Source organism: Myodes glareolus, chromosome 11 (assembly GCF_982192425.1).
Source record: "Myodes glareolus chromosome 11, mMyoGla1.1, whole genome shotgun sequence".
NCBI lineage: Eukaryota > Metazoa > Chordata > Mammalia > Rodentia > Cricetidae > Myodes > Myodes glareolus.
Genome location: NC_142036.1, coordinates 53,611,169 through 53,637,276, shown reverse-complemented (window position 1 = coordinate 53,637,276; position 26,108 = coordinate 53,611,169). Strand labels below are relative to the sequence as shown.

General features: G+C 39.1%; 1 protein-coding gene across 5 annotated transcripts in view; it reads left to right on the top strand.

Annotated features, from left to right (window-relative positions):
• Lrrc9 (leucine rich repeat containing 9) overlaps window positions 1–26,108 on the top strand; it is an 88,809-nt gene that overhangs the window by 49,744 nt on the left and 12,957 nt on the right. For 2 of the 5 annotated variants that reach the window (XM_085697546.2, XM_085697547.2), the window contains exons 24-32: window positions 3,398–3,528; window positions 4,415–4,523; window positions 5,156–5,295; window positions 6,996–7,132; window positions 8,132–8,349; window positions 10,218–10,286; window positions 17,198–17,338; window positions 19,983–20,054; window positions 21,429–21,573. In XM_085697546.2, coding sequence (XP_085553672.2) covers window positions 3,398–3,528; window positions 4,415–4,523; window positions 5,156–5,295; window positions 6,996–7,132; window positions 8,132–8,349; window positions 10,218–10,286; window positions 17,198–17,338; window positions 19,983–20,054; window positions 21,429–21,573 — 1,162 coding nt within the window. Of the gene's footprint in view, window positions 1–3,397; window positions 3,529–4,414; window positions 4,524–5,155; window positions 5,296–6,995; window positions 7,133–8,131; window positions 8,350–10,217; window positions 10,287–17,197; window positions 17,339–19,982; window positions 20,055–21,428; window positions 21,656–26,108 lie in introns of those variants that run through there. The other 3 variants (XM_048415877.3, XM_048415876.3, XM_048415878.3) reach the window with 3 other exon arrangements.

Below are 26,108 nucleotides of genomic sequence, written 5' to 3'. Positions count from 1 at the left end.
CCTGTAACCCCAGTGCTCACATAGTGAGATGGGGAGACACAGTGAGACGGAAGAATCCTCAGAAGCCCACAGTCCAGGCTGCCTGGTGTGCTTAGCAGGGGACATAAAACAAGGCCCAGGAACCTCCACGTGCACACATCATGGCACAAACACACACTCACAAAAATGAAGGGCAAAAGCTAAAGGTGTGATTTCATAATGTGTGAAGTCCTGGGTGAAATCTCTAGTAAACACTGTAGCTGACATGGCACAATTCCATGGGGCGGAGTAGGAAAAACACACACCACAGCACCATCACCATGCTTCTTAGTGCCTGGAAAAATACAGTTGTTAACAATTATGGAAACTATATTTGACCCAAAAAATGTAGCATGGCAAGATTACTTTAAAATAGTAAATGGGGAACACGGGACTTAGGAATGAAATTCAAAGTCCTTGTCTGAACCAGGTTCGGTAACAGGCAAGTTCATGCAGAACTCCCAAGCTCCATGTAACAGGGTGAATGTCCAACAGACGCAGGAAGAACACAGTTCCTAATGTGATGTTACCTAGCTCTCATCAAACAAAGCGTGCATCAAATGTTTTAGAAAACTGAGAGGCAACCCTGGACAGTTTAGTGCTCTGAGGCATTCTGAGAAGAGTACTGTTCATAGCCCCTACATTTTCAGGGGCTCACTGAACAAAGCATAGTCATTCCAATAAATGCAAATACTCCAGAACTGTGTGTATTGGACGTAGTGAGTCCCTCGCTTTCACTAGGGGTGGATTTTTATGTGTAGGCTTATATAACCTGCGTTGCCTTTGCTCTCAACGTGGTGGAACTCTTATTCCTCTTACCTATATGCATTTGAAAGGTGTCATGAGAGAGATAGGTGTAGGGGGAACGGTCTTGTTCTATTTGCTGGTGATGGGTATTATAAGTATTATATGGGTATCATATGCTTATTACAAGTATTATAAGTATTTCTCTTCTCATTTTAGTATCTCAAAAGTTCAAGGCCAATTTTATGGTTCAATAATAGACAACTCTAAAGGGTATTATATTCTCTTTGTTTCTAACCCTAGTTTTTATCTGTTCTAACTTACGCTGTTCTTGGATTTGATATTCATTATTTTGTTTATGCTTTTATTGGTTTCTTATATATTGTTTCATGTAAGCTTCTATATGTCCTTTGGAGAATGGGGTATGTCAAAAATCTATGAATTAATAATGGAACCATGAAGAATAGGCTGGAGAATTGGACTTTAAATAAAAGGGAATGGGAATGTGCTAAATATTTTCAAAAAAGGAATTATATATCCAGAACCATATATTGAGAATGTTCATCTAATAGCAGCATTTGCTGAAGTAGAGCAAATAAAAGTCTTTCAAAAATTACTAAAATATTACAGGAGCAAAATAATGAAAAACTGAACCAGAAGGAGGTGACTCAGAAGGCTGGCTGGGTGTGGTGACACTCACCTTTAGTCCTATCACTCTGGAGGCTGCAGCAGAGGCAGGCAGATGGCTATAAGCTGGAGGCCAGTATGGTTGACATAGTGAGTTCCAGGACAGCCAGGGGTGTGTAGAAAGACCTTGTCTCAAAACCAAACAAACAATTGAAAACAGAAAGCTGAAACTTGAGAGACATACTGGGGAACTTAATAGAATTTATCACTCATGGGCAGCAAACATGCAAAGGTATCTACAAAGTCAACAACAATAGTGTGTTTTAGGGGGGCAGTTGGGGTTACCTCTTTGGGTTCTTAGCCTTCCAAAAAGAATTTTAAAAGAGACTCACTAGGAAGCTCAAGGTCAGTATTACTAACATTTAAGAGAAACAATAGGGCAAGCAAACTAGAAATCTCAACAGCCATTGGGAGAGGATTTATGAAAAGGAGGAAGAGAGAAAATCATGCCTTTTGAGTTAGGTCAACAAGGCCAGCAATGGAGGTCAGTGACCAGTCACATGACTGCAAGTAGGTATGTGGCAAAAGGAGGGAGCTTCAGAGAAGGATTAAGAAGACCCAAAATGCCAGCTAAAACATGTTAGACTTTGGTTAGTATCCAAAAGAAAGTGATAGAAAAGGAAAAGAGAAAGTTACATTCTTCTGGTCAACGTAGTAGTATTTCCTGAAGAAAAACTACCTTATCTCATTAAGGGATAATTGTTCTTAGCAATTCTTTAGCAGGACTTTAAGTGAATAAACCTTCCTGAGGGTGCTCTCTTGGAAAAGTAATTGACAGACCCAGGTGAATTAACTCTTAAGGGAGGAAACCATGGTCTGTCATGTCTCTACTCAGGCCAGATGTGGATTCCATGCTTTTGACCAGGAGGAAATAGCTTTCCCTTAATGAGTCTTAGAGCCCTGATATTCTCCGAGATCACTATAACTAAAGGCCCCATAATACAATATGAGTAGAAGAAAAGCAACTTTGGGGAATAAGACAGTCACTTTCAGACCTACGACATTTTATGAGACATTAGATTATTTGGCTAGAGATATCAAGCAGGCAGTTGAAAATATAGAATTAAATTTGGATATGGAAATTTCATTCACATTTTATTTTAGATTTAGAAATAGTTTGAAGAGAGCAGATAGTTAAAATAAAAGCATATATAAGATCATCTGAAGAGGGGCTGGAGAGATGGCTCAGTGGTTAAGAGCACTGGCTGCTCTACCAGGGGTTCTGAGTTCAATTCCAAGCAACCACATGGTGGCTTCCCAATATGTCGCATTGATGCCGAGTGGCCCATAGGCCTCCACTGACTAACCGTGGCTGTGAGAGACAGAAATGCCTCATTAATATTCCACAGGACCCCTGTTGTGATAGACAGTAGTGACAACCCAGCCCTCCCCCCACCGCCCCCCACCTCCACCCCTTTCCCCAGTAACAAACACTTTGTGGTGAAAGTTGACTTATTGCTTTCCCAGGTAGCACTCTGCTGGGAGGGAAGGCAGGCTTGGTCTTTCCTTGGACACAGGAAAGCGAAGGAGTGCCTTGCTGTAGGCTGACAGTACTGAGCCTGTTCTGTTACTTGGTGGTGGGGTCAGCATTTACTTTCTGGTGCTTAAATGGAACAGGCCTATTATTATCTAAAACTTTCACAGTTATCTAAAAGTTTCACATGCCAGGCTTTCTCTTTGCTTGTCCACTGACTAGAAAAAGTTGGATGGTTCTGGGCTTTCTTCTTTTTTCGGGCTTCCCAGCTGGGAATGTATAAGACAAAAAAATAGAACCATGGTGTCATTCCGCAAGCCCCAAAGTCCCTAGAGCCCTGATATCAGCTTGTGTGTGCTTCCTCTATCCAGTGTGCTAGGTGGGTGGGGGAGCTTTGAAGAAGAATAAGGAGAAGTGTGTCTCCAACATTTACGTCTGAAGCCAGAGGTCATCACTTTCTAAATGTCCTCATAGGAACCTCCGGAGATCGAGAATGCAAAAGATTTGTTTGGTGGCAGACTTACGTCCGACATGATTGCCGAACGACAAGGTCACTCCAACTTCGTCCAAATGCAAGAACTAAACTGGACTTCATCATCCATCAGGTATAACCACTTTGTTGTGTGTACTTGTCATTAAAATTACATGTGTAATTATTACCACATTTTTCTGACTCTCCTTTCCAAACACACCCATTAATTGTCCTAGTCTATCTCAGACACCCTTTTAAATGCTTCAATAATTATTATCAGAAACCATGATTAAAAATGTTTACTACTCATATATTTTTTAAGAAATAGCAAAAACATAATTACATTTGAAGAAAACCATGAAAATCAAAGTTAGTAAAAAAAAACAAAAAAGCCTGCTAACACTTTTAATTGTACCTTATTAATTCTAATGGGATCCTTAGATGCGCGATAGAACATGATTATGGAATTATTATGTTCAGGCTCCAGAACTGTCTGGCTTCCTCTCCATGACCACAGACCCCCAATCACCATTCTCAAATGAGAGCTGAAACCAACACTGTGAAGGATTTCCGCAGATCTCAGAACATCTGGTCTCGGTGCCCTCACTGCCGTCTCCTTCCTGTCTACTCCTTTCCTTTCTTGTCTCTTCAGAAGCAGCCTACTTCCCATATACACGTGGAAGCTTAGGACCTGATTATTTTATGACACTCTGTCAAGTCCACTGTGATTTCATGAACTTGCATGTTAATCTGTAAATCAACTGGAAATGTTTATTGTATAAGTGTCTTCTTCGGTGATTGTTTAATGGTAACAGGTATGGGATTTGGGGGTAATTAAATTCTATGTCATTTTCTTCATACTTGTGCAATAAAAATACACACTTAGCTGGACATCGGTCTCCAATATTTGACATTGCATAGAATCAGTCCTGTGAGGATATTTAATGCCTTTGGAGTCATTTGTGGAGGAACTGGCCCTGTCCCATTAAAATAATGAGTGTGTTTGCTTCCTAACTCAGGACTGTGGACCTGATTCCTGTTGACCAGTTCAGGAATGTGTGCAGCGTGAACCTGCAGAACAACAACCTCACCTCGTTCAGCGGCCTCATCTACCTGCCCAACGTGAAGGCACGTGGTTGTAAAGCTGTATTTGCTCTCAAAGGCTTCAGCCCAAGTTTTAAACTCTATTTTACATTAAAATATATTTCCTTATTAAGGTGTCAATTTTTTTCCCTACATTGTATTTTATTGTTTTTCACTAATCAAGGAAAAAGATCTCAGTCTTACCTTCCAGCATTTTTAATTTTTTTAACAATCTATCTTACATCCTTGATTTACAAACATATCTTACTCTTCGGTAGGAGATGGGATGAGCGGTCATGTCTCTAGTGAGCACATATGAAATGAAGCTGAGAATAAGTGGTTCTCATTGCTTCAACTCAGTCAGCAATTAAAGGCCTCTACACACAGAAACAGAAAGCTTTCTAAGGAATTATTTCATCTGTAACAGACCTAGACAAACCAGGAGTGCCGCTTGGGAAAGCTGGGTAGCTGGCTAAGGTCTTGGATGTTTTGTCTGTAGTGATTCTCCAAAGTGTATAATCGTTAAAAACACATTCCAAGCTAAATCTAAATGCTTTGGGATAAATTATTTTATTTTTCATGATAATATATTACTAATTATTGTCTCTATCGCAAGTATTAGCCAGCCCATTTTAATAAATTGTTGACATTTGATTAATAAAGTGTTCTTTCTGTAGGTCTTATGCCTCAACTATAACCATATCGAATCAATCATGCCTAGACTAAAGCCTCAGACTCACTTAAGCAACAGACAGCTGCTCTACCAGAAAGTGCCTTCCAGTGGCTATGGACAGCAAGGACCCTCAAAACTAAACAGGTACTTTTTACAATGCTTTGACGCACTAAAAACAACCCAAGAAGGAACACAATCTTATGCACATACTTGGCTGATTTTGAGAACTATTTTAACAAATTAGATGCCAAAAATAAACTTCACAAATCAAAAGATGAACTGTGTCTATGTCATTGTCTCCCCCAATTCTAACATTAATGGGAAAGATGTCATTTGTGAAGATCAAGATACATCTCTAGCTTTCCTATACGTTTATAAAAGGGTGGGTGGATGGCTAGATAGACAGATGGACAGAGATTTGTGTGTGTATGTATGTATGTAAAATGTGTGTGTGTGTGTGTGTGTGTGTATCACCAAGTCAAAATATTTTTACTTTTTCTATGAAGAATATTTCTTGGTTTTGACATCTTTACTGAGGTGCAGTTTGCACATAACAAAGTCACCAACTTCAGTGTGCCATTTAATGATTTCTGACAAATGTTTTCTGTCCTGTAACCATGGCTAAAACCACAATGTGAAATAACTGTCCCCTCAAACCACCCTCATTTTTCTTCGCAATCCCCTTTCCCCACATACCGTAAGCAATAGCCACTGGTCTGCTTACGTTCTCTATGAGTTTGCCTCTTTCTAGAATTATGTAAGATTGGAACTACAATGTAAGTACTCTTTTCATTTTTATTAGCATTATGTTTTATCAGCATTGTACTAACTAATAGTCTCACTATGGCATCTCATGTGTGTATATACCATTACTCTGCTTACCTTCTGTCCCCTGCTGTCGTACCCTTCTCCCTACCCCGCCATGCCCCTGCCTTCACCTCCAAGCCCTCCTCCTACTGTCGTTTTATGTCTGACTTCTTTCACTTAGCTTACTTTTTAAGACCCATCCCTCATCATTGCAAGGGCTACTAATTAATTTCACTGCCCTGCTGTGTACTGTTCCAATATATGATTATACAAATGTAAGTGACCTAACTTATTTTTTTCAGTTTGTTTTGGATGTGCAGAGTTCTTTGAATTCTTTCTAAATTTTAAGATAGTTCATTTTCTCCTAAAGAGCTTTGGATAGAGATTGTATTTACTCTACTATCAATTTGAAAGAATTGCCATTTTAATAATATTCAGACTTCTAATCCACAAACATGAAATAACTTTTTACTTACTGATATATTCATTGGTTTGATTCAGTTACGTGTATAAATTTTGTGCTTAATTTTTGGAATTCAATCTAAAGTGTCTGAAATTATTTTCTCTTACACTGTTATAAACAATGTAAAAATTGTTTTCTTAATTTTATTTTTAATTTTTTTATTGGCACTGGAACTTCAGGCTATTTTTATTATTTTATCTTGTAGCTTTGATGGAGTAATTTATTAGCTCGACTACTGGTTTTGGCAGATCTGCTAGAGTTTAATATATATATAGGGATTGCGTCCTTTGAGAATGAAGATAGCTGTACTTATTATAGAATACAACATTTTTCTTTTTCTTGCCTGATTGTATTGGTTTCACTTCCCATTGTGACTTTCTGTACTTAATTCTTTCCCATACAATCATTTTAAGAGATAAAAATTATTAGAAAAGTACTCTCAACTATCATATAGCAAAAGTTCATGCAAATTTTTATCTTACTTTCACTTTACAGTAAATACATTTCAAACCTTCTTTTATGATAAAGTTGCTTTCAAGTCTACTTACGACCTCAAACTAACTATGTGTTTCAGAGATTCAGTAAGCAATGAAAATATGGCTCCGATAATGCAAAGTTTAGAGGTTCTTCATCTGGGATACAACGGAATTTGTAACTTACTCCAGCTACAACTCAACAGACTAAGAAACTTAAAATTCCTCTTTCTGCAGGGTGAGTAGACATGCCGTCCATAAGTCCTGGAACTGAGTAGATTATCTTGCTTTAAAAAACAAGAGCCGTACTCATTATTTATTCTAATGATCAATGACACCAAACATTTAATAATCAAAAACAATTTTACTTTAGTTTAGCTATATATTATTGAATAAGTTTTTTAATTAATTGCATACACTCATTGTGCCTGGTACTATTTACAGGGACATTTTCATACAAGTATATATTGTATGTTGAGGGTATTCTCTACTCCCTTGGCTCCCCCTTTTGCCCCTCATTAATCAGTCCCCTTTGTTCTCTTAGTTTCACATCCATATATGAAGTTTGTTTTTTTGAGACTACCTTAATTTGATTAACGTGATTATCTCCAGTTGCATGCATTTTCTTGCAAAGAATATAATCTTGTTCTTCTTTAAGACTGGAAAGATTCATTGTATATTTATCTGTCATATTCTCTTAGCTATTTCCCTGCTGTTGGACCCCTGGGGGTGGGAAGAAGAAATAATTGAGGTTCCGTGTAGCTAAATAATGTACCCAAGTTTGCACCATTATGTCATGGCGCTCAGGTCTGTCTGACTCTAAAGCATGTGCTATTTTGATCCAGAGTTGCATTAATATATACCAATAGTGGCCTGGCCCACAGTGGTATCAATAGAAATGATAAGCCTAGAAGTCAGTTGCAAAGGAATAAATATTAGGATTAAGTGACTAATTAGATATATCAGAAAAAGAGGAAAACTAGTCCAAGATAATTTAGTCTCTGAATTAACAGATTGACAAGATGGATTGCTAAGGCTAGATAAAGTTTTTTGGGGAAAGGCTGCTCATTAGGGGTTAGGGAAAGACCAATTTGTGTCACAATTTTGAGACAAAAAAAATGTGTCCTTATTTAGCTTTGAAAATCATTTGATAAATACTTAACTAAAGGCAGAAAGGCAGGTACATAAGCTTTGGTTCTGGAAGCCGGGACTCATGCAGCATGTCGTAACTGTTTAGGGAATGAGATCAGTCAGGTCGAAGGGCTGGACAACCTCATCGTCCTTCAGGAGCTGGTCGTCGACCATAACCGCATCCGAGCGTTCAATGACAGTGCTTTCGCCAAACCGAGTTCCCTGCTGACTCTCCATCTAGAGGAAAACAGACTGCGAGAGCTGGGCAAATTGCAATCTTTGGTCAAGCTGGAGAAACTCTTCCTGGGATATAATAAAATCCAGGTAACGGCCTTAGGGGTACTGTCCTTTTGAGGTTTACACAGCTGAAATCCTCTGTGATCTGGACACACCAATTAGAGTGCTATTTAACAATTGGCTGCTATTTGACAAGCCTGTCTCAGGCATCTCACAAGCACCTGCTGTGCTCTGATGCAAAGAGGTTTTCCCCCTTCTAGGCTTATGACCCGGACAATATGCACGCACCCACGGATGCTAGTTTCGTTGAGTTCTGAAGCTGGTCTCACCAATACTTTCACAGTTCACACTTACTCCTCGATGCTCTTGGTTAGGCTGTCTCTGCATCTCTGCTGAAGCCTTCCTTGGGCCCTTTCTCCGCCGTGTGTCCTTAGTCTACTTGGCATTCACATCCCTCTCACGGACTTGGTGTTAACGCTACAGCTCTCCCCCCTCGTGCCTTCCTTCTGTAGAACCTTGTACTCAGAATTGAGCTGTTGCTCTTAGGGTACAGCACCAACTGACCCTTCTTAGACTGTCTCCTGAGGTGGTATACAGGTACGAGGGTTGATACAACCTAACAGAGTTTGTGTTTGTATCAGCGTTTTGGTAGTGACCTACACACCTGCCTTCACCAGTGTTGCTTCTGCTGTCCTTACTTCTAAGGCCGTTTCAAAGACAGGCTGAACTGTACACTGCCCTGCCTGAGCAGGACCCCCATCCATCTTGTCTGTATTCATATCAGTGTAGCACATGGTACATGGTAGACACTAGACACTTAAGTATTTGTCTGAGGCTCTATTTGCTAAGTTTAGGAAGGCTTTTCTGAGATAATATGAAAATTCTCTCCAAAGTGAGAAGGAAATCATGAGTGATGTCCCTTTTGACTTAACAAGTAAGAAACATACACACCAAGAGATATAACATATACCAGTTATGCTATATCCAGATTCAAACACCATTTCAGAGGAAAGCTTGGCTGAACCGACAACGAGCCTTCCAAAACTTTATTTAGGAGAAATAAAAGTTCGGGAAATTGGTATTCTATGGACCTAGTCTAGCAACAGTGCGGGAGTGTAACAGAGGAGGCGTGGAGCTGTGGGCGCAGTTCTGAGCCAGAGCGTGTGTTCAGCACGCCCAAAGCCGTGGCTTACTCAGCCTGGTAAAAACAAACAAAACCTCCACAAGTTTTGTGTATCCTTTCAATAACCAATACTTGAGGTCTTGGATGTTTTATTGGTTTCCTTCTTCACATACCACATAGGCTATCTAGCTCAGAAGAAAAAAGACAGCCTCCAGGACAGATTTTGTGACATGGTCCCCGAGTAGGGTAATGTTTCTGAAACATTTCCATTTTATGCATAAGCATCTTATTAGAGGCCTTGTCTTGCAATTCCTTAAATTCTAGGTTAGTTGGCTGTAGGTAGTCTTTATCCAGAGAGATCTGTTAAGAGAATATCACAAGTAAGAAGCTTCTGGAAAGTGCTATTGCTCTATTTGCCAGGACACCAGTTAGCAACATTCTGAAAGGAACTTGACCCAGGTAACTGACTTCTCCTTAGGATGTCCCTGCTCACCTATTGACACCCTATTCCCCGTAAGGAATGGAGGAGATGGTAAAGAAGCTTGGTATGGTAGCTCCCTCTTCGGCAATGTGAACAGATCCTGTTTAGTGGGTTTTGCTGTCAAAATTTAATATGACTGTATGGTAGCCTGTGGCAAATCCTGGGGATTATTCATGGATCATTGAAGGAATGACTGAGCCATGCAGTGGGAGTCTACAGGCTTCACTCGGGTTCACTCAGAGGATCCAGTGGGAGCTACCTGAAATCTAAACCTTGCATAAAACTACTTCGGCGTGGCTTATGTTAGGAAATGTAAGCAAACCAAATGATAATGTATTGCCTTTTACATAGGAAATTGCAGAACTGGAAAAGCTTGACGTTATTCCTTCCCTCAGAGAGCTTACTATCTATGGCAATCCAGTGAGTACTCACCTTTGTAACTTGTTCACTTCCCAACTATCACATGTAATTTTTATATGATATGAGAAAGTGATTTGCTTTTTCGATTTCTATGTACGTAGCTAGTTAACCCAACACAATTTCAGGCTTTGTGTTGTCCGTATGTGATTGTACTGCAAACTCTAACTGTCAAAGCTAAGCACGTGTGTTCACATTCTGTGCTGCACCCTTTGGCTTGTCTGCCTATTGCTGTACCGATAATATTACTCTGTGCTAGCTACTAACGTTTTTCATTGCCTTAATTCTAGTGATTCTCCTTCTCTTCCTCTTCCATCTCTTCATTCTCGTTAGATCCTTCACTTCCTTCTCTGTCTTTGCCATTCTTGTCCCTTTCACTTTCCTGTGAGTTTTAGGAAGCAACTTGAATTAAAGGAAAATCTTGTTGGTGTTTTAATTCAAGTTGCACTTATTTGAAGTTAATTCGGGAGGCATTTTTCACTTTTCTTATTGAAGTTTTGGAGGGATGCAATAAATATCACCCATTCCCACTTAACATCTAAGCAAACTGAAAACCGTGATGGTGGAGAGTTGACCTGCTTTTCAGTGTGCCTAGTGTTCCGGGAAAACTCACCATAAAAGAAAATATAAGGCTGAAAAAGCCACGAGGTAGCCAGGTCCAGGGTTGCATAGAAGGATGCCAAAGGCAGCAAGTCTGTGAGTCGGGGGGGGGGGGCGGTTAGATGATTGTTAGGACAAAGGGTCTTCCATCTAAGAGGTCATACATTCCTGTCCATGGTGGCTTCCAGAACTGGTTGGAAAGCTTCACACATTACTCTAATGTTCTGTTTGTTTGTTTTCTAAATTATAGTGCTGATAAACATTGTGGGGAAATGGGTCAGGACTGCTTGGGAACCCTTGCAGGGTTGGTTGACACAAGATGGCAGTGACCGGGTCAGGCTGGATGGCTGTCTTGACAGTACCAAAACTACATGCTGGTAGATTGCAGAAGTATGAAATCTGATGGGAAGGACCAGGAAACTCCTGGTGGAAACCTCTCTGTGTGGGAGGAAAGAGCCTGGCGCAGTCCTATCTGATGGGAATGGCAAAAGTCATAAAATCAGACAGTTGTTGACAAAGATCCAGCAACACCGAGCCATATGGTGGCCGCTGTGCCACTTTTGGCTTTGATTTTCATATGTTGAATACTTGGGGGACTTTTAATGCTTGTACAATTTGGGGTTATTAGACTGATGTGCTCTTAAGAATCATTTAAACCTTCTCCCAAGAGTACCGCTTCTAAGCTTCACCAGAAAAGTCCTGAGCATACCACCCTCCCACTTTTAGGGAGATATCCTTGTCTACTTGAAGGTCTTCCTTACACCTTGGGAGTTGTGACACAGATAAAGAAGCCAGAGGTCTCTTAATGAAACTCTCAGATATCTTGAAACATCTGCCCCTGTGATTACTCAGGAACAAGATAATCAAAACAAAGTAAAGCTAAAAATGTCCACGAGATTCGGTGGACTGGTGGACTGGCCACAGATCAGATCACAGGTCTCTTCCTACTATACACTCAGGTGGCTACAAAGCATATACAGCTACAAAGTTAGATTAGCTGGCGTTACCTCTGCCCTACACAGAGACTTATATTGATGAGCAAAGGATGGAATGAAAAGATGATAAAAGAACGAGGTATCAGGACCTCCCACTCTTAGAAAAGTTAGCTCACACAGAGCCACTGTGGTAGCTTATGACCACGGGGCAAAAGAATGCCAGGATTAGACATATAAATAAATTCTATGTGCCAGGATTAGACATATAAATAAATTCTATGTGCCAGGATTAGACATATAAATAAATTCTACACAGATACAAAATGTAAAACATTATATTTTGCCAGAAACTGAATAATAACTATGGGAGCTTTGGCCTGAGGATTGTTCTTGTGCTCCCTGATCGTTAAGAGTTAATAATACACTGGTTGGACATGACAATCTTCCTAGGATGTCTTGGAGATTTTCTTTCTGTCTCACATCCTTGAAGTCCACAAAAGCTATCACCCTAAGAACTGATTATCATATGCCTCTAGATTCTTAAAAATTGGGTTATGGAGTGGATGAGTAAAAGTGATTATAAAATGTAACTACTTATCAATGGTGACTAAACTTGAGGAAAAATGAATGTAAAAGATAACTTTGCTCTGTCATAGTTTATCAATGATAACTAAACTTATTACCCCAGATATGCAAGAGAACAAGTTAAACATATATCCAGAAACAACAATGATGTGATCTATGTTTAGGAACAATATAAATCTTTCCCTGCTTACTGAATTCTGTATACACAAAGAAACACTCTGGCTGCTAGTCAGTCAGGCTACAAGACTGCCACCGCCACCACCATGGAGTGGCTCACGCCTTCCCTCACGTACTCTTTGCCTCTGTTCTGGAACCCGTCAACTGCCAGGGCATGCCCCTGGGAAGAGTTCTTGGAGGAGTTCAACACTGTCCAAATGGTAACCTTCTTTCCAGGAAGAAAGACAGGAGCCACGCATGCATTTGCTTGCTTAGTGGAGAGGGGCAAGTGGTTGTGGCCGCCATGGTGCTGGGTCACCATGGTGCTAGGCAGTAGTGGTTTGGTTCTTCCACCAAGAGGCACATGGCAATTAGCAGCCTCCTCTAACTTGCAGTGTTGGTCTTCCTGTTCATAAATACGCAGTATGTCTTATGCATTCCAACAAAAATTGAGAATTTTCTTGAGATGGGGAAGGTTATCTGTAGCATGATTAATAAAAACCCAGAGACAGATATTGGAATTCAACCTGAAGGCCAGAGAAGCAAAACAGTCAGTCACTGGCTCTTACCTCTACCCCATTCCGAAATGGTGATCCTGCTCCAGGGATCCTCAGAATGAGACTGTGTGAGAGCTGTCTCCTCCTGTCTCATATTCCTCTCTAGTGCTGGGATTAAAGGTGGGCACCACTGCTATCGTGTTTCTATGGCAAACTGGTGTGGCTCCTGGGGTTAGAGGTGTGTGTCACCACTGCCTGGACGGTAAGGCTGACCAGGGGGGCTGTTTGACTCTCTGATCTTCAGGGAAGCTTTATTTATTAAGATAAAAATGAAATATCACTACAGTTACCAGCGGATTTTAGATGACAGGAGTTATTGTTTATTCTTGCTCTTTACTCTCTAGGTTTTTTGGGGGCCTACCACCCAGCTCCCAAATAATCTCACAGAGACCTTAATTCTTTCTTATAAATGCCCAGCCTTAGCTTGGCCTGTTTCTAGCCAGTTTTTCTTAAAGTATCTCATCTATCTTTTGCTTCTAGGCTTTTACCTTTTTCTATTTCAGTATATCTTTTCTTACTTCCTACTCGGTGTCTGGCTGTGTAGCAAGCTGGCCCCTGGAGTCCTCCTCCTTCTCTCACTCCCAGATTTCTCCTCCTATTTATTCTCTGTCTGCCAGACCCACCTATTCTTTTTCCTGTCTCACTATTGGCTCTTCAGCCCTTTATTAGACCAATCAGGTGTTTTAGACAGGCAAAGTAATACTGCTTCACAGAATTAAATGTAACTTAAAGAATGCAACACATCGTTGCATCATTAAACAAATGTTCCACAGCAAAAATGATTATAACACATCATAAAATAATATTCCACAACAAGAAGCAAAAAACCATGGTGTGCTATTGAATAAGAAGGTAGCTACAGACAATAACTGGCTACTGTGTGTCTCTAAAAGCAATAAAAATTTAAAATTTTTCCATAAACAGTGATAAATGGAGGTGTAATTACCTGATTATATGATTTATCCAAATGTAAGAATACTATATCACAGAGTACTCATTAATACATATAATTTTTGTTTTTATGTATACTTTAAAAATTAATCTAAAAATATTATAGAAAGGATATTTACTTCCACAAAGAAAAAGATTTATATTTTTCCATAAGGGTTTAAATCATCTTTGGTAAGATTTTATTCTGTTCTTTTAATAGCTGTTTTAATAATTCCTTTTTAGCATTCTTCCAATTATTTTTTGTAGGAGTAAAGAAATTTTGACTTTTGTATATTGTTCTTTTGTCTAGGCAGCTTGTCAAGCCCCATTTTTAATTGTAATAGTTTGTAAAAAAAACTTTTGAAATTTTTTTTATGCCATCATGCTATCTGTAAAAATTAGCTAGTGATTTCAATCTTCATATGTTTATTTCTTGTACTTCTCTTAGTGTATTGATTAAGACCTCTTGTGTATTAGAGAAGAGAAGCACTGACTAGTAATTTATGATTTCCAAAGAATGTTTCCAAATTGCCTCTATCAGAGATGTTGTTTACAATGAATTATGGGAAAGCACCTTTGGACAGTTGAAGGAACTGCCTCTCCAGTTCCCAATGTCTGTTTCCTAACAAATGGACACTAGGTTTTGACTGATAGACAATACAGTTTCCTTTTTCATCTGCTGATATACTAAATGGCATTAGCAGACTTAGTAGAGTAAAGCTACCCTTAAATTCATGCTGTGAATATTATTTATTCGTGTTTTTTATCTTATTACATCCAATCTGATAGTATTTAATGTAGCATATCTGTATCTATGCAGATAAAACTGTAATTCTGTCTTTTTATACCATACCTTTAAGTCTGGCATAGTATCTTTTGCTTTATTAGATTATTTGGGAGAGCTTATATTCCTAATTCTCCACTATATCTGTTTTTGTCACCCCTATATGCCTAAGGTTGTCAATATTTGCTTTTATGTTTTATTCTTGATACATCTTGCTAGAACCTTGTTTACAGTATTTACTTATTTAGAGCACCATAATTTTTCCTCATCAGGGGCATTGTTTGCTTTCTATTTCATGAACATCTGTTCTTTATCATTTTCTTCTTTTAGTTTCCTGAAATTTTTCAAAGAAATTTTTACTTTTCATATTTCTTAATCATTTTAACTTAATATTAATTTCAATATATTTCTAGTCAATTTACATAGTACTGCTCTAACAATGCCCTGAAAGTTTTTTATATATGTTGCTTTTACTAGTCTTCTAATCTCAAAATATTCTACTCTTCAAAAGACTTTCTCCTCATTTGTAAATTATTAAGGACTATGCATTGATTTGTAGTGATTTTGAGTCTATTTTTTTCTAGTTTCCAGTTGTATCTTCATTATTTTCCTTAAGTTTTGGAGCATTTCAGTCAAAGAAAGCAGGCTCTATATTCTAAGAATTTTGCTTTGTAACCTAGAATGTGGTCAGTGATTTGTTTGACTGTTACATGTTTTAGAGGTCTTTCTCCATCACTGAACATACCGTTACCACATTCATTTCAAGCAGTTTGTTCATTTCCCTTTCTGTTTTTGTTTTTATTCCTGCTCTTTGCATTTTCACTCACTCTGGAACTCACTATCCAAGCCAAGCTGGCCTCTACCTCATGGTAAGCTTCCTACTCTAACCTCCCGAGTGCTACACTCATAGGCATGAGCTACCAGGCCCAGCTTATTCATTCATCTCAAAGAGTTTGTTGTTCTCTGCCATCATAGACAGTGCTGTAAACTTCCTATACTAGGGGTCCTCAAGATCACCGCTATTTTAGAGATTTTCTAGAGAGATTCCGTCAGCATAATGTTTTCCTTGTGGCCAAGACCAGTTGCAATGGCCCAGTGAGGACACAGAACTAAGATCAGTTGTACAACCACAGGGTACAAGAAGGAGAAAGGCAGAGTCTGGAGGAATCTGTATGTGTGCCTCCTCGTGCTTTCTCTTCCATGGCAGGGTACAGAGAGCACACACGTCACTTAGCCACAAAATAGCATCTCTTATATGCTATGTTTTTTTTACTCAAGAGAGCCCCTTAGAGACTCAGCAGTCCAAAAGTTGGAAGTTGATTACATAGGTACCCTTTCCCAACCAAGAACTGAAGTTCCAAATTCCAGATGGAAAAGAGGTTGAGTACAAATCCTACTATTTTTAGTAAATACCAAGACATAGTGAACTACCCTTATCATCCAAGGATGATAAGCACATTCCCAAGTCCAGGTACCAAACACCAAGAAAGAGCCATCCTTGCAAACAGAACCTTCTAGAATCAACACCATCAGACCACTCTACTGAAGTCTTTTCACCTACCTTTTTTGCATATATGCCAATATTTTTATAGCAGATTAACCCTTTGAAGAGATCGGTCATAGAGACCAGAAGATACTGAATAGGGCCTTTTGGAAAATTTCACATAAACCAATTATTTACAAATGAACTTGCATAGATTTCTACCCACGGACTGAGCTTTTTCTCTAATTAATGGGCAATGCTATGAACTTAAGAGGGATGAAAGTCTAAGCGTGGCGGCACACACCTGCATTACCAGCACCCAGGAGACGGAAGCAAGAGGACTGTTAGTTCAAACCAGCCTGGGATGCATTGAAGGGGTGGGGAAAGACAAGAGGAAGGGAGAGAAAGTGGGGGAGGGGAGAAAAAGAAAAGGAAGGAAGAAGCAAAGGAGAAAGACTAAACCTCTTAACAGTAGCTTTTGTTTAGAAATACTTTCTATTTTCATTGAACGTAGCAGAAGATTGAGAAACCTCCCAGGAAAAAGTTTCTGTCTGTAGGATCTAATATTGTTTGTCTGTCTGTCTGTTTGGTTGGTTGGTTGGTTTGGTTTTTTTTTTTTTTTTTTAAGACTGGATTCCTCTGTGCAGCCATGAGCTTCCTGGGAATCACTCTGAAGACCAGGCTGGTCTCAGAATTGGAAATCCACCTGCCTCTTCTTCCTAAGTGCTGGAATTAAAGGCGTGCACCCCCACCTCATGACCTAAGATTGTAAAGGAACTGCCCTGCATCATTTTTGCGTTTTTTCCAAAACTGCCTTCTTTTGAAGGTGAATTTTCTCATGAAAGTGATTTAGAGAATAAACTATTATTTTTGCCTTTCTTTAGATTTGTAGGAAAATGGTACATCGCCATGTGCTCATATTCCGCCTGCCTAATTTACAGATGTTGGATGGAATTCCTATAACTACAGATGACAGGGCAAAGGCTGAGTTTCATTTCTCTGAACTACAAGCAAAGAAAAATTCGGTGACTTTTCTTTTTATTACAAATTACTGTAAATTAACATTATATCATATATTTTTTACTTAAATGTTTAAGTATCTGTGGTTTTGTAAATTATAGTATTTACTTAGTGGCTACTATCAAAGGCAGCTCTTTTTTCCTAATAATACATTTATATAAGACAGATTATTTAATGTTTGTTTCTTAAGTACTTCAGGTGATGCCAGAAGGTAAGAAACTGTCAGTTTTGTAGAAACTAACCATAAAATTGCTTCAGTTTAGGCAGAGAGGAACAAGGGGAATTTTCATCTTCACTTTCTGGACTGTATAGTTCATCTAACAGAGATGTGTGCTGCTATTCTTATAGATTTATAAGATTACTGAGCTCTTTACCCATGAGCCCTAAAATGTACCTGACCATGACAGGAATAAGATTATAGAATGAAGAAACATTAGAAACAGGCTTTTTAGGGGTTTAATCATTAGCTGCTTTTGTTTGTTCGTGATCATCCTCTGAGGACCAAATTTAACACAGAAAGATGGTGTCTTTTACACAGAGATGTAGAATTATGAGCGTTGAACCCTTGCAAAGCTTGAAGAAGAGACAGGAGCAGGGAGTGGAACCAGTTGAGACTTTTAGGGCAATCCAAGAGATGTTACAAAGACCTGGAGCAGGTGAGGAAAGGGGTAAAATTAACATTACTAGAAGCAAAAACCCAAAGACATTGGAGTCAAGGATCCAAGATTATATTAAGAACATTAAGAATCTTCAGTTGGGAGGCAAGCAGATTTCTGAGTTCATGGTCAACCTGGTCTACAATAGAGTGAGTTCTAGGACAGCCAGGACTACACAGAAAAACCCTGTATCCAAAACAACAACAAAAAAAAACTGAGAGAGAGAGAGAAAGAAGAGGAGAGGAGATGAGAGAGGGGGAGGAGAGGAGAAAGGGAGAGAGAAGAGAGGAGAGGAGAGGAGAGGAGAGGAGAGGAGAGGAGAGGAGAGGAGAGGAGAGGAGAGGAGAGGAGAGGAGAGGAGAGGAGAGGAGAGGAGGAGAGAGACAGAGAGACAGAGACAAAGAGACAGAGAGACAGAGAGACAGAGAGAGAGGATCTTGAAGGAGGAACAGGTGAGGTTGCTCCAGACAGATGCCCTCCTGCTGGGTTTTTGCTCAACTCCTGGATTAGTGTGTACTGATAGATTCTCCTCAGGCCCTTTACAAAACAGATGGGACCTCTTTCTACTTAACTCTTCTTGCTTTACTTCTCCCGTCAGCAACAGAGTCATGTATTCATAGGGAGATGGCTTGATTTCTTCAAAAACCTGTTTGTGGTTTATATTAAGTCAACAGATGAAACACAAATTTGAATTTTTAATTATGATTTCTATGTTTATGTAAAAACCAAATTCAATACTTTGAAAAGTCTGGATAAAGAATAATCTCTCTCTCTCTCTCTCTCTCTCTCTCTCACACACACACACACACACACACACACACACACACACACAATGTCAAACTATAGATGGGATTTAAAAAATATATAAAATACAGGAGAAAAGATAAATTTAGAAAAACTATATAAGAAAAGTAATTTTTAATTCTAGAGAACTTACTGTCTTCAAATTTTCTTCATGTCTTTAAATTCATGCCGTCTTAAAGAAATCAGCAGAGGAAATTATTGGCAAAATCTTAAAGGACAGTTAGGCAAAATGTCAATCAAAGGCACTCACTTAGAAGATGGCCTTATCCAGGCATGTGGTGTGCACACTTGTGGCCACAACCCTTGGAGACGGGAAGGTCAGATGTTCAAAGTCATTCTTGACAGAAGCTACCTGATAAATTCCTCCAAAGAGGTGGAGATCTTTTCTTCATCAAACATATGTACATTTGAAATTTTGTTAAAAGATAAATATGTATTATATTGGTTTTTTCTTTTTTATGGTGCTGAGGAGCAATCACAGGTCATATTAGGCATGTGTCCTACCACTCAGATATAATTTAATTCCAGCTTGCAATTTTTAATAATTCCTTGACTTTTTAACTAACTCAAATTTTTAAAAATTAATCTTCACATATTTTAATAAAGGCATTTCTAGAACAAGTTAGAGTTAGAACCATAGAAACCTTGAGCTCATAATTATTAAAAGTTAACAAAAATCAGTTTTAAAAAAGAAATTGATCTATATGTTAGAAAGATTGAAGTTCTGGCTTTGAGTCCTAACAACCAGTGTAGCTAAGAGTATTGTCTAACATCTTGTGCTCAAGTCCTTGCCTGGGCTTCACTGTTTCAGAGGAGAATAAATCAGGTGACATTTAGTTCAGTGATGAAGCTCTCGTTCTGATCTTCAAGCCACCTCTTGAAAAAGCACATGCCCCGTGAAATAGTTTTCTGTCGTTCTTGCATCAAATTATCACAAATTCATTGCTTAACGTAGCACATGGTGATTGATAGTTCAGGAAGACAGAAATCTGAAACTGGGTCTTAGGTGGAAGCATTGGCTGGGCTGTGTCCTTCTGGATGCTCTGGAAAGGAACTTGGCCTGTGTGCTTTCCAGCTTCCAGGTGACCGTGGCTCCTGGTCCTCAGCCAGCAGTGACATCATGCCAACCTCTGCTTCCATCCTCACAGCTCCTTGGCCCACTCTGACCCTTCTGTCTCCCTCCTTCTAGGTAATCCAGAGTAATCTCCCCCCTACAAAGTCCTTACCTCAGTCACATCTGCAAACTCCTTTTTCATGTAAGGTAAGGTCTTCATAGGGTTAGAGATGAGGCTAGTGGGCATCTTTGGGGGAAGATTCTTCTACTACACGGCATATGTAAGGTTTCATAGGGCCACGCATAAGAACTATTGTTTAACTAAAATGTATGAGTTCTATATTAAAACCATCTTGCTAAATTTTAAAGCAAAACAACCCAATAACTTTATATATAATTACCCTTTATATATAATTGTGAAATTCACTTTGCTTATTTTTCATTTCTCTAGCATTATAATAATTGTTCAACATAACTTCTTGCCTTTTGAATAGTGCTATATAAAAGAATTTAACTATTTTGTTACATAAGCAAGCATCTTATTTAAAATTATTCTTGATCCATCTATACACAGTAAAATAAATGAAGTGTTTAAAATATATTTTAAAATTTAATAATGATTCTTAATTTCATGGCTAGAACAAAACTGAGCCATTATTTCTTTTAGCTATTTGTAATAAACAAAAGTATAAAAGATTTCAAGTTTCTCAGTTCAGATTTCTTTAATTTGGTTGTTGCTGTTGCTTTTTTCCTAACAGCAGAAGAGCGAAGACCGCTCTAAACTCAACATTGACATCCAACCATGTTAGGGGTTTGAGTTTAATAGAAAAGTTGACAGCGTGCCAAATTAGTGACAGAAAGAAACCCCCATAAATGAGCTGTTGGTCCACTTAGGACTGCACAGCATTAGCTACAGGGCCTTGGTGCCCAGGCAAAGCTGCTTTCTTGGTAATGCTTGCTGAAGTCAAGTTGGTTACTTTACACAAATAGCAAAGGCCTGTCTCTCAAAATAAGTCAAACCATATGTTCAGAATTTATCACTTTAAACAAGCTCACAGTCCTGATGAAAATAGAGCAGGAATCCATTTATGCAGACAGCCCTTCTGTCCCCAGCTCCCACGTGGTGGTTTACACTCATCTAAGGGTCCAACACTTTCTTCTGACCTCTCCTGGCGCCAGCAAGCACGCGGTACAATACATACATGCAGGCAAGCAAAACAGTCATACACACCAAGGAAAAATAAATATTTGGAGAAAGGAAAAGAGCCCTTGCAAAGGAAACTTGTCTTCCCGTTGGTAGTTCGGGTTCTTCCCTGCTAAGAGCCTTGGAAGTAGAACTGGCCTTCAGGAACTGGCTCCTAGCAGTGAGTAGGAGTCTGAAAAAACAGAGCCTGGGGGAAGCCAGCCCCATGCCTGCAGGGCTCTACTCCAGTCCTATTGACAGAGATCCAATCCCGAGCCTAGGCAGGCATGTAAAAGTACTTTCTTCAGTTGATTGTGCAGTGGGTCTTGTGATAAGAAAGCCTATTTATCTCAGCTTCGGAGGTAAGATGTTCTTAACTGTTTTATTTTATTGTGTAGTTCGTTCCTGTTACCAGCTCTCCTACGGACAGTGGATCATTCTGTCGCGTTAAAGCCTCTCCCATTAAAATAACAAATGTTATTCTACCTGCTGGATTTAGCCATTTCTTGGGACCTGACTTCACCTTAACTCCTGAAGTTGAAGGTATTTTTACAAAGAGTTTCAGAGAGAATGTAAAAACGAATAAACAACAGCAGCAACAATAAAAAATTTAAAAAAAAAAACTCATTTGAAACAGCAATCTCATTTGACTTCTAATGTAACTTAAAATTACGAGGTTTAATTTGTGTTCTAGTGTTACAGATTTTGTCAGTTTGTCTGTGGTATTTTTTTTATTCTATGTAACTATGCACGGGTTGAGACTGATCCACTCTCACAGTGTGGACAAGAATCCCCTGACTCCTTCCTATGAATTTTCCATTTTCTGCATAGTGAACAACCACCAAAACCAGTCCAGCAGGGAATTCTGCTAAAAGCAGGAATCAGAGAATTTAAAACATAACCGACCCTTTCAAAGAGACAGAGTGTCTTCCAAAGGGAGTTCATGTTCCTCGGGGTTATCAGGAACTCACCAAGCTAGCAGGAGAGAAGAGTTTGAGAACCAGGGCTTTAAGAGATGGAGTATGCTAAAAGAACAGGAAATAGAAATATTTTATTTAGTATATCCATTTTAATTAGAATTTAGACGAGCCTAGCCCGGAACTGTAGATCCTCCTTCCCTCTGTTTTGGAACAGCAGGGGCTAGTGTCCCCACCTGAGAGAGTCTCCTGCATTCCCGTTAACTTCTATTACATTCTCAGAATAATGACAAGATTGTCTAAGAGCCTCCTCAGAGCAGGGGATTTCCACACGTGGCTGTAGTCTTTAGAGAGAAGCCTGTTGGAAGAAACCAGGTGTTGGGGAGCTGGCTCAACGGGTAAAGACAACCCTGAGGATTCAGGATCCAGTCACCAGGCCTCAGGGGATGGAGCCGGAAAACCACACCTGAACGTTGTCCTCTGAACACCACACTCACTGTGGAGTGCACTACCCACACTCCTGCCTCCATCCCACCCCTGCTACACACGCGTGCACACACACACACGCACACACGCGCGCGCACACACACAAATAAATGGAATAGATAGACTCAGCATAATTTATTATTGTGGTATATTTCTACATCTTTATGACAGTAAGATTTTAATCATAATGAGACTTATGTTTTTGTTCAAAAAATTCTGCTATACACACTTTTGGACATGTCTAATTGTTCTCAATATCCTTGAAAGTATAATGTTATCTTTAGGGGTGCTGATTTGTCTTCTTATGAGTTCAGTCCTGGCTTCATCTTTGTAACTTCTTTTCGTGTGTGTGTGTGTGTGCGCGCGTGTGCCTTTCTCCAAGATTATAGAGCAGTTCTTTAAGATTTTCTGGAAAAATCTTTACTCTGCTATTTTCTGATTATACTGCTCAAATTTTTAGTTTGAGAAGCATGTCCCCTTTTTATGTGTACTTGCCATTACACATAATATTGGGTATCTACGTTCTTTGAATACTTTAAAAGAACCAAACTGATTAGCAAAAACGTAAGCTACACTAAGTATTAGCAATACATGGTGGTTTTATAATGTTTTTTGTTTTTCTTTGGGGGGGGGATGCTTGTTTGGTTTTGAAACAGTGTCCCTTTACACTGCTCTGATTGTTCTGGGCCTCTGTAGACCACTACATAGACCAGACTGGTCTAGAACTCCCTAGAGAATAGCTTTGGGGCAACTCAAAGGGATAATCTCCCCTCCTCTTTCATCACATCAGAACGTCGCAATGTCTGACTGCACAAATGTACCGGACCCAGCATTATGAAGGGAGGGAAAGCTATGGGTGTGCTGTTAGCATTCTTCTCCTTTTAAAAAGTCTCCAAATTTTTTACTTATAAAAATAGTGACTATTGTCACATACTGTTATAGCTCACTTTGCTCACTGGAAAAAGCTCTTAGCATAGCACCTCCTTCCCACAGGCCTGGGACCTTTGTCAAAACCTCATAGATTTGTATAATAATTCAAAAGTTTAAATGATGATTAAGGATGAACAGTGTTCCAAAAGTGGGAAGTGAGAAACTAGTGAAAAAAACATTGAAATAACTACAGAGCAACCACAATTTGTGTTCCCTCCCGACTCATGGCACTCATGGAGCTGTAATAATGCAGTTCGCTTGTATTTTAAACAGCAAATGAATTCGACACTCTGAAATTGAGAAGGTGAAGAATTTTGCAAATATTCCAAGCTTTCTTTAAAATTCCCTCTTACCTCTGATGTCGACCCAGCCCCAAGCCCAACTCAGTCATAGACCCTCCCAGCTTGGTGCTCATTTGGAGTCTCCTCCCTGACTGAATTTCCCAGGACCGCCCACCTTCCCATGTCTTTGTACCTCCCCTCTTGCAGCTCCGACCGGCTGAACCAGCCTGTTGGCTGCAATCAGTTGTTTGAGTGAATTTCCAGGCTGATATGATTTCTAAGTAGTCAAAATGATATTATATCTTTCACATTGTCTTTGGGAACTGAACACATATACAATGCAGAAGCCACTTTCTGCAGAGTTGCTTCCAGTTATCTGAATCATGAAGTTGGTAAGTGACTATCATGCCTACCTTGTTTCTGGGAATAACTTTCTAGGTCAAGCCAGATGTAACCACCTAAAAATAAACGAGCATGAATCAGCAAAGATTTATTTTTACCATCATGGAAATGCTAGCAGACAGTAGTCAGGAAAAAATAAAACCTTACGTTTCTGATATGCTGAGGCCCTTTGGTTCTACATGATGACGTCTCCCTTGGTTAATCTGACTTAATGCCATTGGACTTACTGATTTTAAACCATGTGGCTATTTTAGTTACTTTCTTCAATTTCTACAAAAGACATGAACCACTTATTGTAGTATACAACAATCTGAGATGATAAAAAATGATAAGACGTAAAACAGATTCTAGAAATACAAGTGTTTGTTTCTGGTGTTAGAAGCAGTTAATTGTGAGATCTGATTGCAGTCTGCCCTGCGAAGACTTTTGTTGTTCTAATTAAATTAATTGTTCTAATCTAAATAATTAGAATTACACAAAACTCCATCATTGGAGTTCTAATTAATTGTTAAAGGTCAAAACCTGGTTTGAGCGTGTCTGTTTTAGCCTGAGACTTGCTGTGAAATCATATCACTACGGACACAATTGTTGGCAAAAGGAGTAAGATTGCTGTACCTCCGAGAACAGGAGCCAGCAGACGGAACATAACCACTGCTAAAGTAAGGTGAGCTTTTCCTACTTGATTTTTTTTTTGCCACATTTTTGTGCTATTTTTAAAGACCCTTAAACCAGGACAGCTATCAAGCTCACTTAGAGATAAATGCAAAATATGGTCATCGATGCTCGGTCCTAAACGTAGCCAACTATGGGCACTGCTGGTTCCTGTTCTCAGAGTCACAGCAGAGCCTACACTCTATTCATGCAATGTGCCTGTAGTGATGCAACACTTACAAGCAGTGTCGAGCTAAAAAAAAAAAAGTCACACCTTCAAACTAAGTTTTGACCTTTAATAATTATATTTCATTTGAAATTTTGCTGAATTGTTACTTTGTCTAAAGTAGCACAAAACAATCAAATATGGATTTGACTTTGATTGTTAAATAAAGTTCTCTAAATTGATGACCAGTGGACTGGGTCTGTGACTCAGTTGGCAGAGCGCTCGCCTAGCCTAGCATGCTCAAAACCCTGGGCTCAACTCCCATTCTGGCACACCTCAGGCACGGTAGCACACAGGTATCAGGGCATAGAGGCAGGAAAATAAGGAGTTCAAGGTCATCCTTGGTTATCTAGTGTGATGTCCACTGAGCTACAAGAGACCCAGTCTCAGAAAAAATGATGAATAAATGCCAGTCATATTTTGACATAAATAGGCTTCACAATTCAGAAAGTACCCTATATTCAAAGTATTGGCTCTACGTTGCATATAATTTCATAGTATCACAATGTTACTTGTATAAACATAAGGTGTTTTTATCCGACTGCATACCATATAATCTACCTGAAAATATTTCCAATGGTATTTTGGAAGCTATCATTCCGGTGTGCATGCAATAACTCCGTGCTTTTTTAATCCTTTAATACCGGCTTTTGTAAATTAATTGTGTAATATGTTAAACTTGAAGCCTAATTGCAGATTGATTTTGCACTTCTTACAGTGTGGGTTTTAAATAGCTGTTGCATTCGGGGCCTTTGTTCCGAGGAGAGCTGTGCAGTTCTGAAGATGTCCAGGAGGTGTCGGGTTGCACTGCGGCTGCGACACTGCGGTGTCTGACAGGGTCACCTATTATGAAATTAGGACTTCGTGCTCTTTGTCTCCCTATATGACTAAAAGTGAATATGAAACTTTTATGACAAAGCAAGTCTTTTTAAATTACTAGGACAAATACAAGTAATAGGCTTTTACTGGGGAAAGGTGTTCAAGAACAGAAACATAAAGCGGAAAAGAATAACTTATACCACTCTATTTAACATTCTGGGATTTTTTTTCGTCTATGAATTTTTCATAGATGCTTTAATTTTATGTTTTTTAAAATTGAGGGACATTTTATAAATATTATTCTAATTACATCTAAATTTCTTATTGAACATAAAACAAATTTAATACATAATTTAATAGTGACAT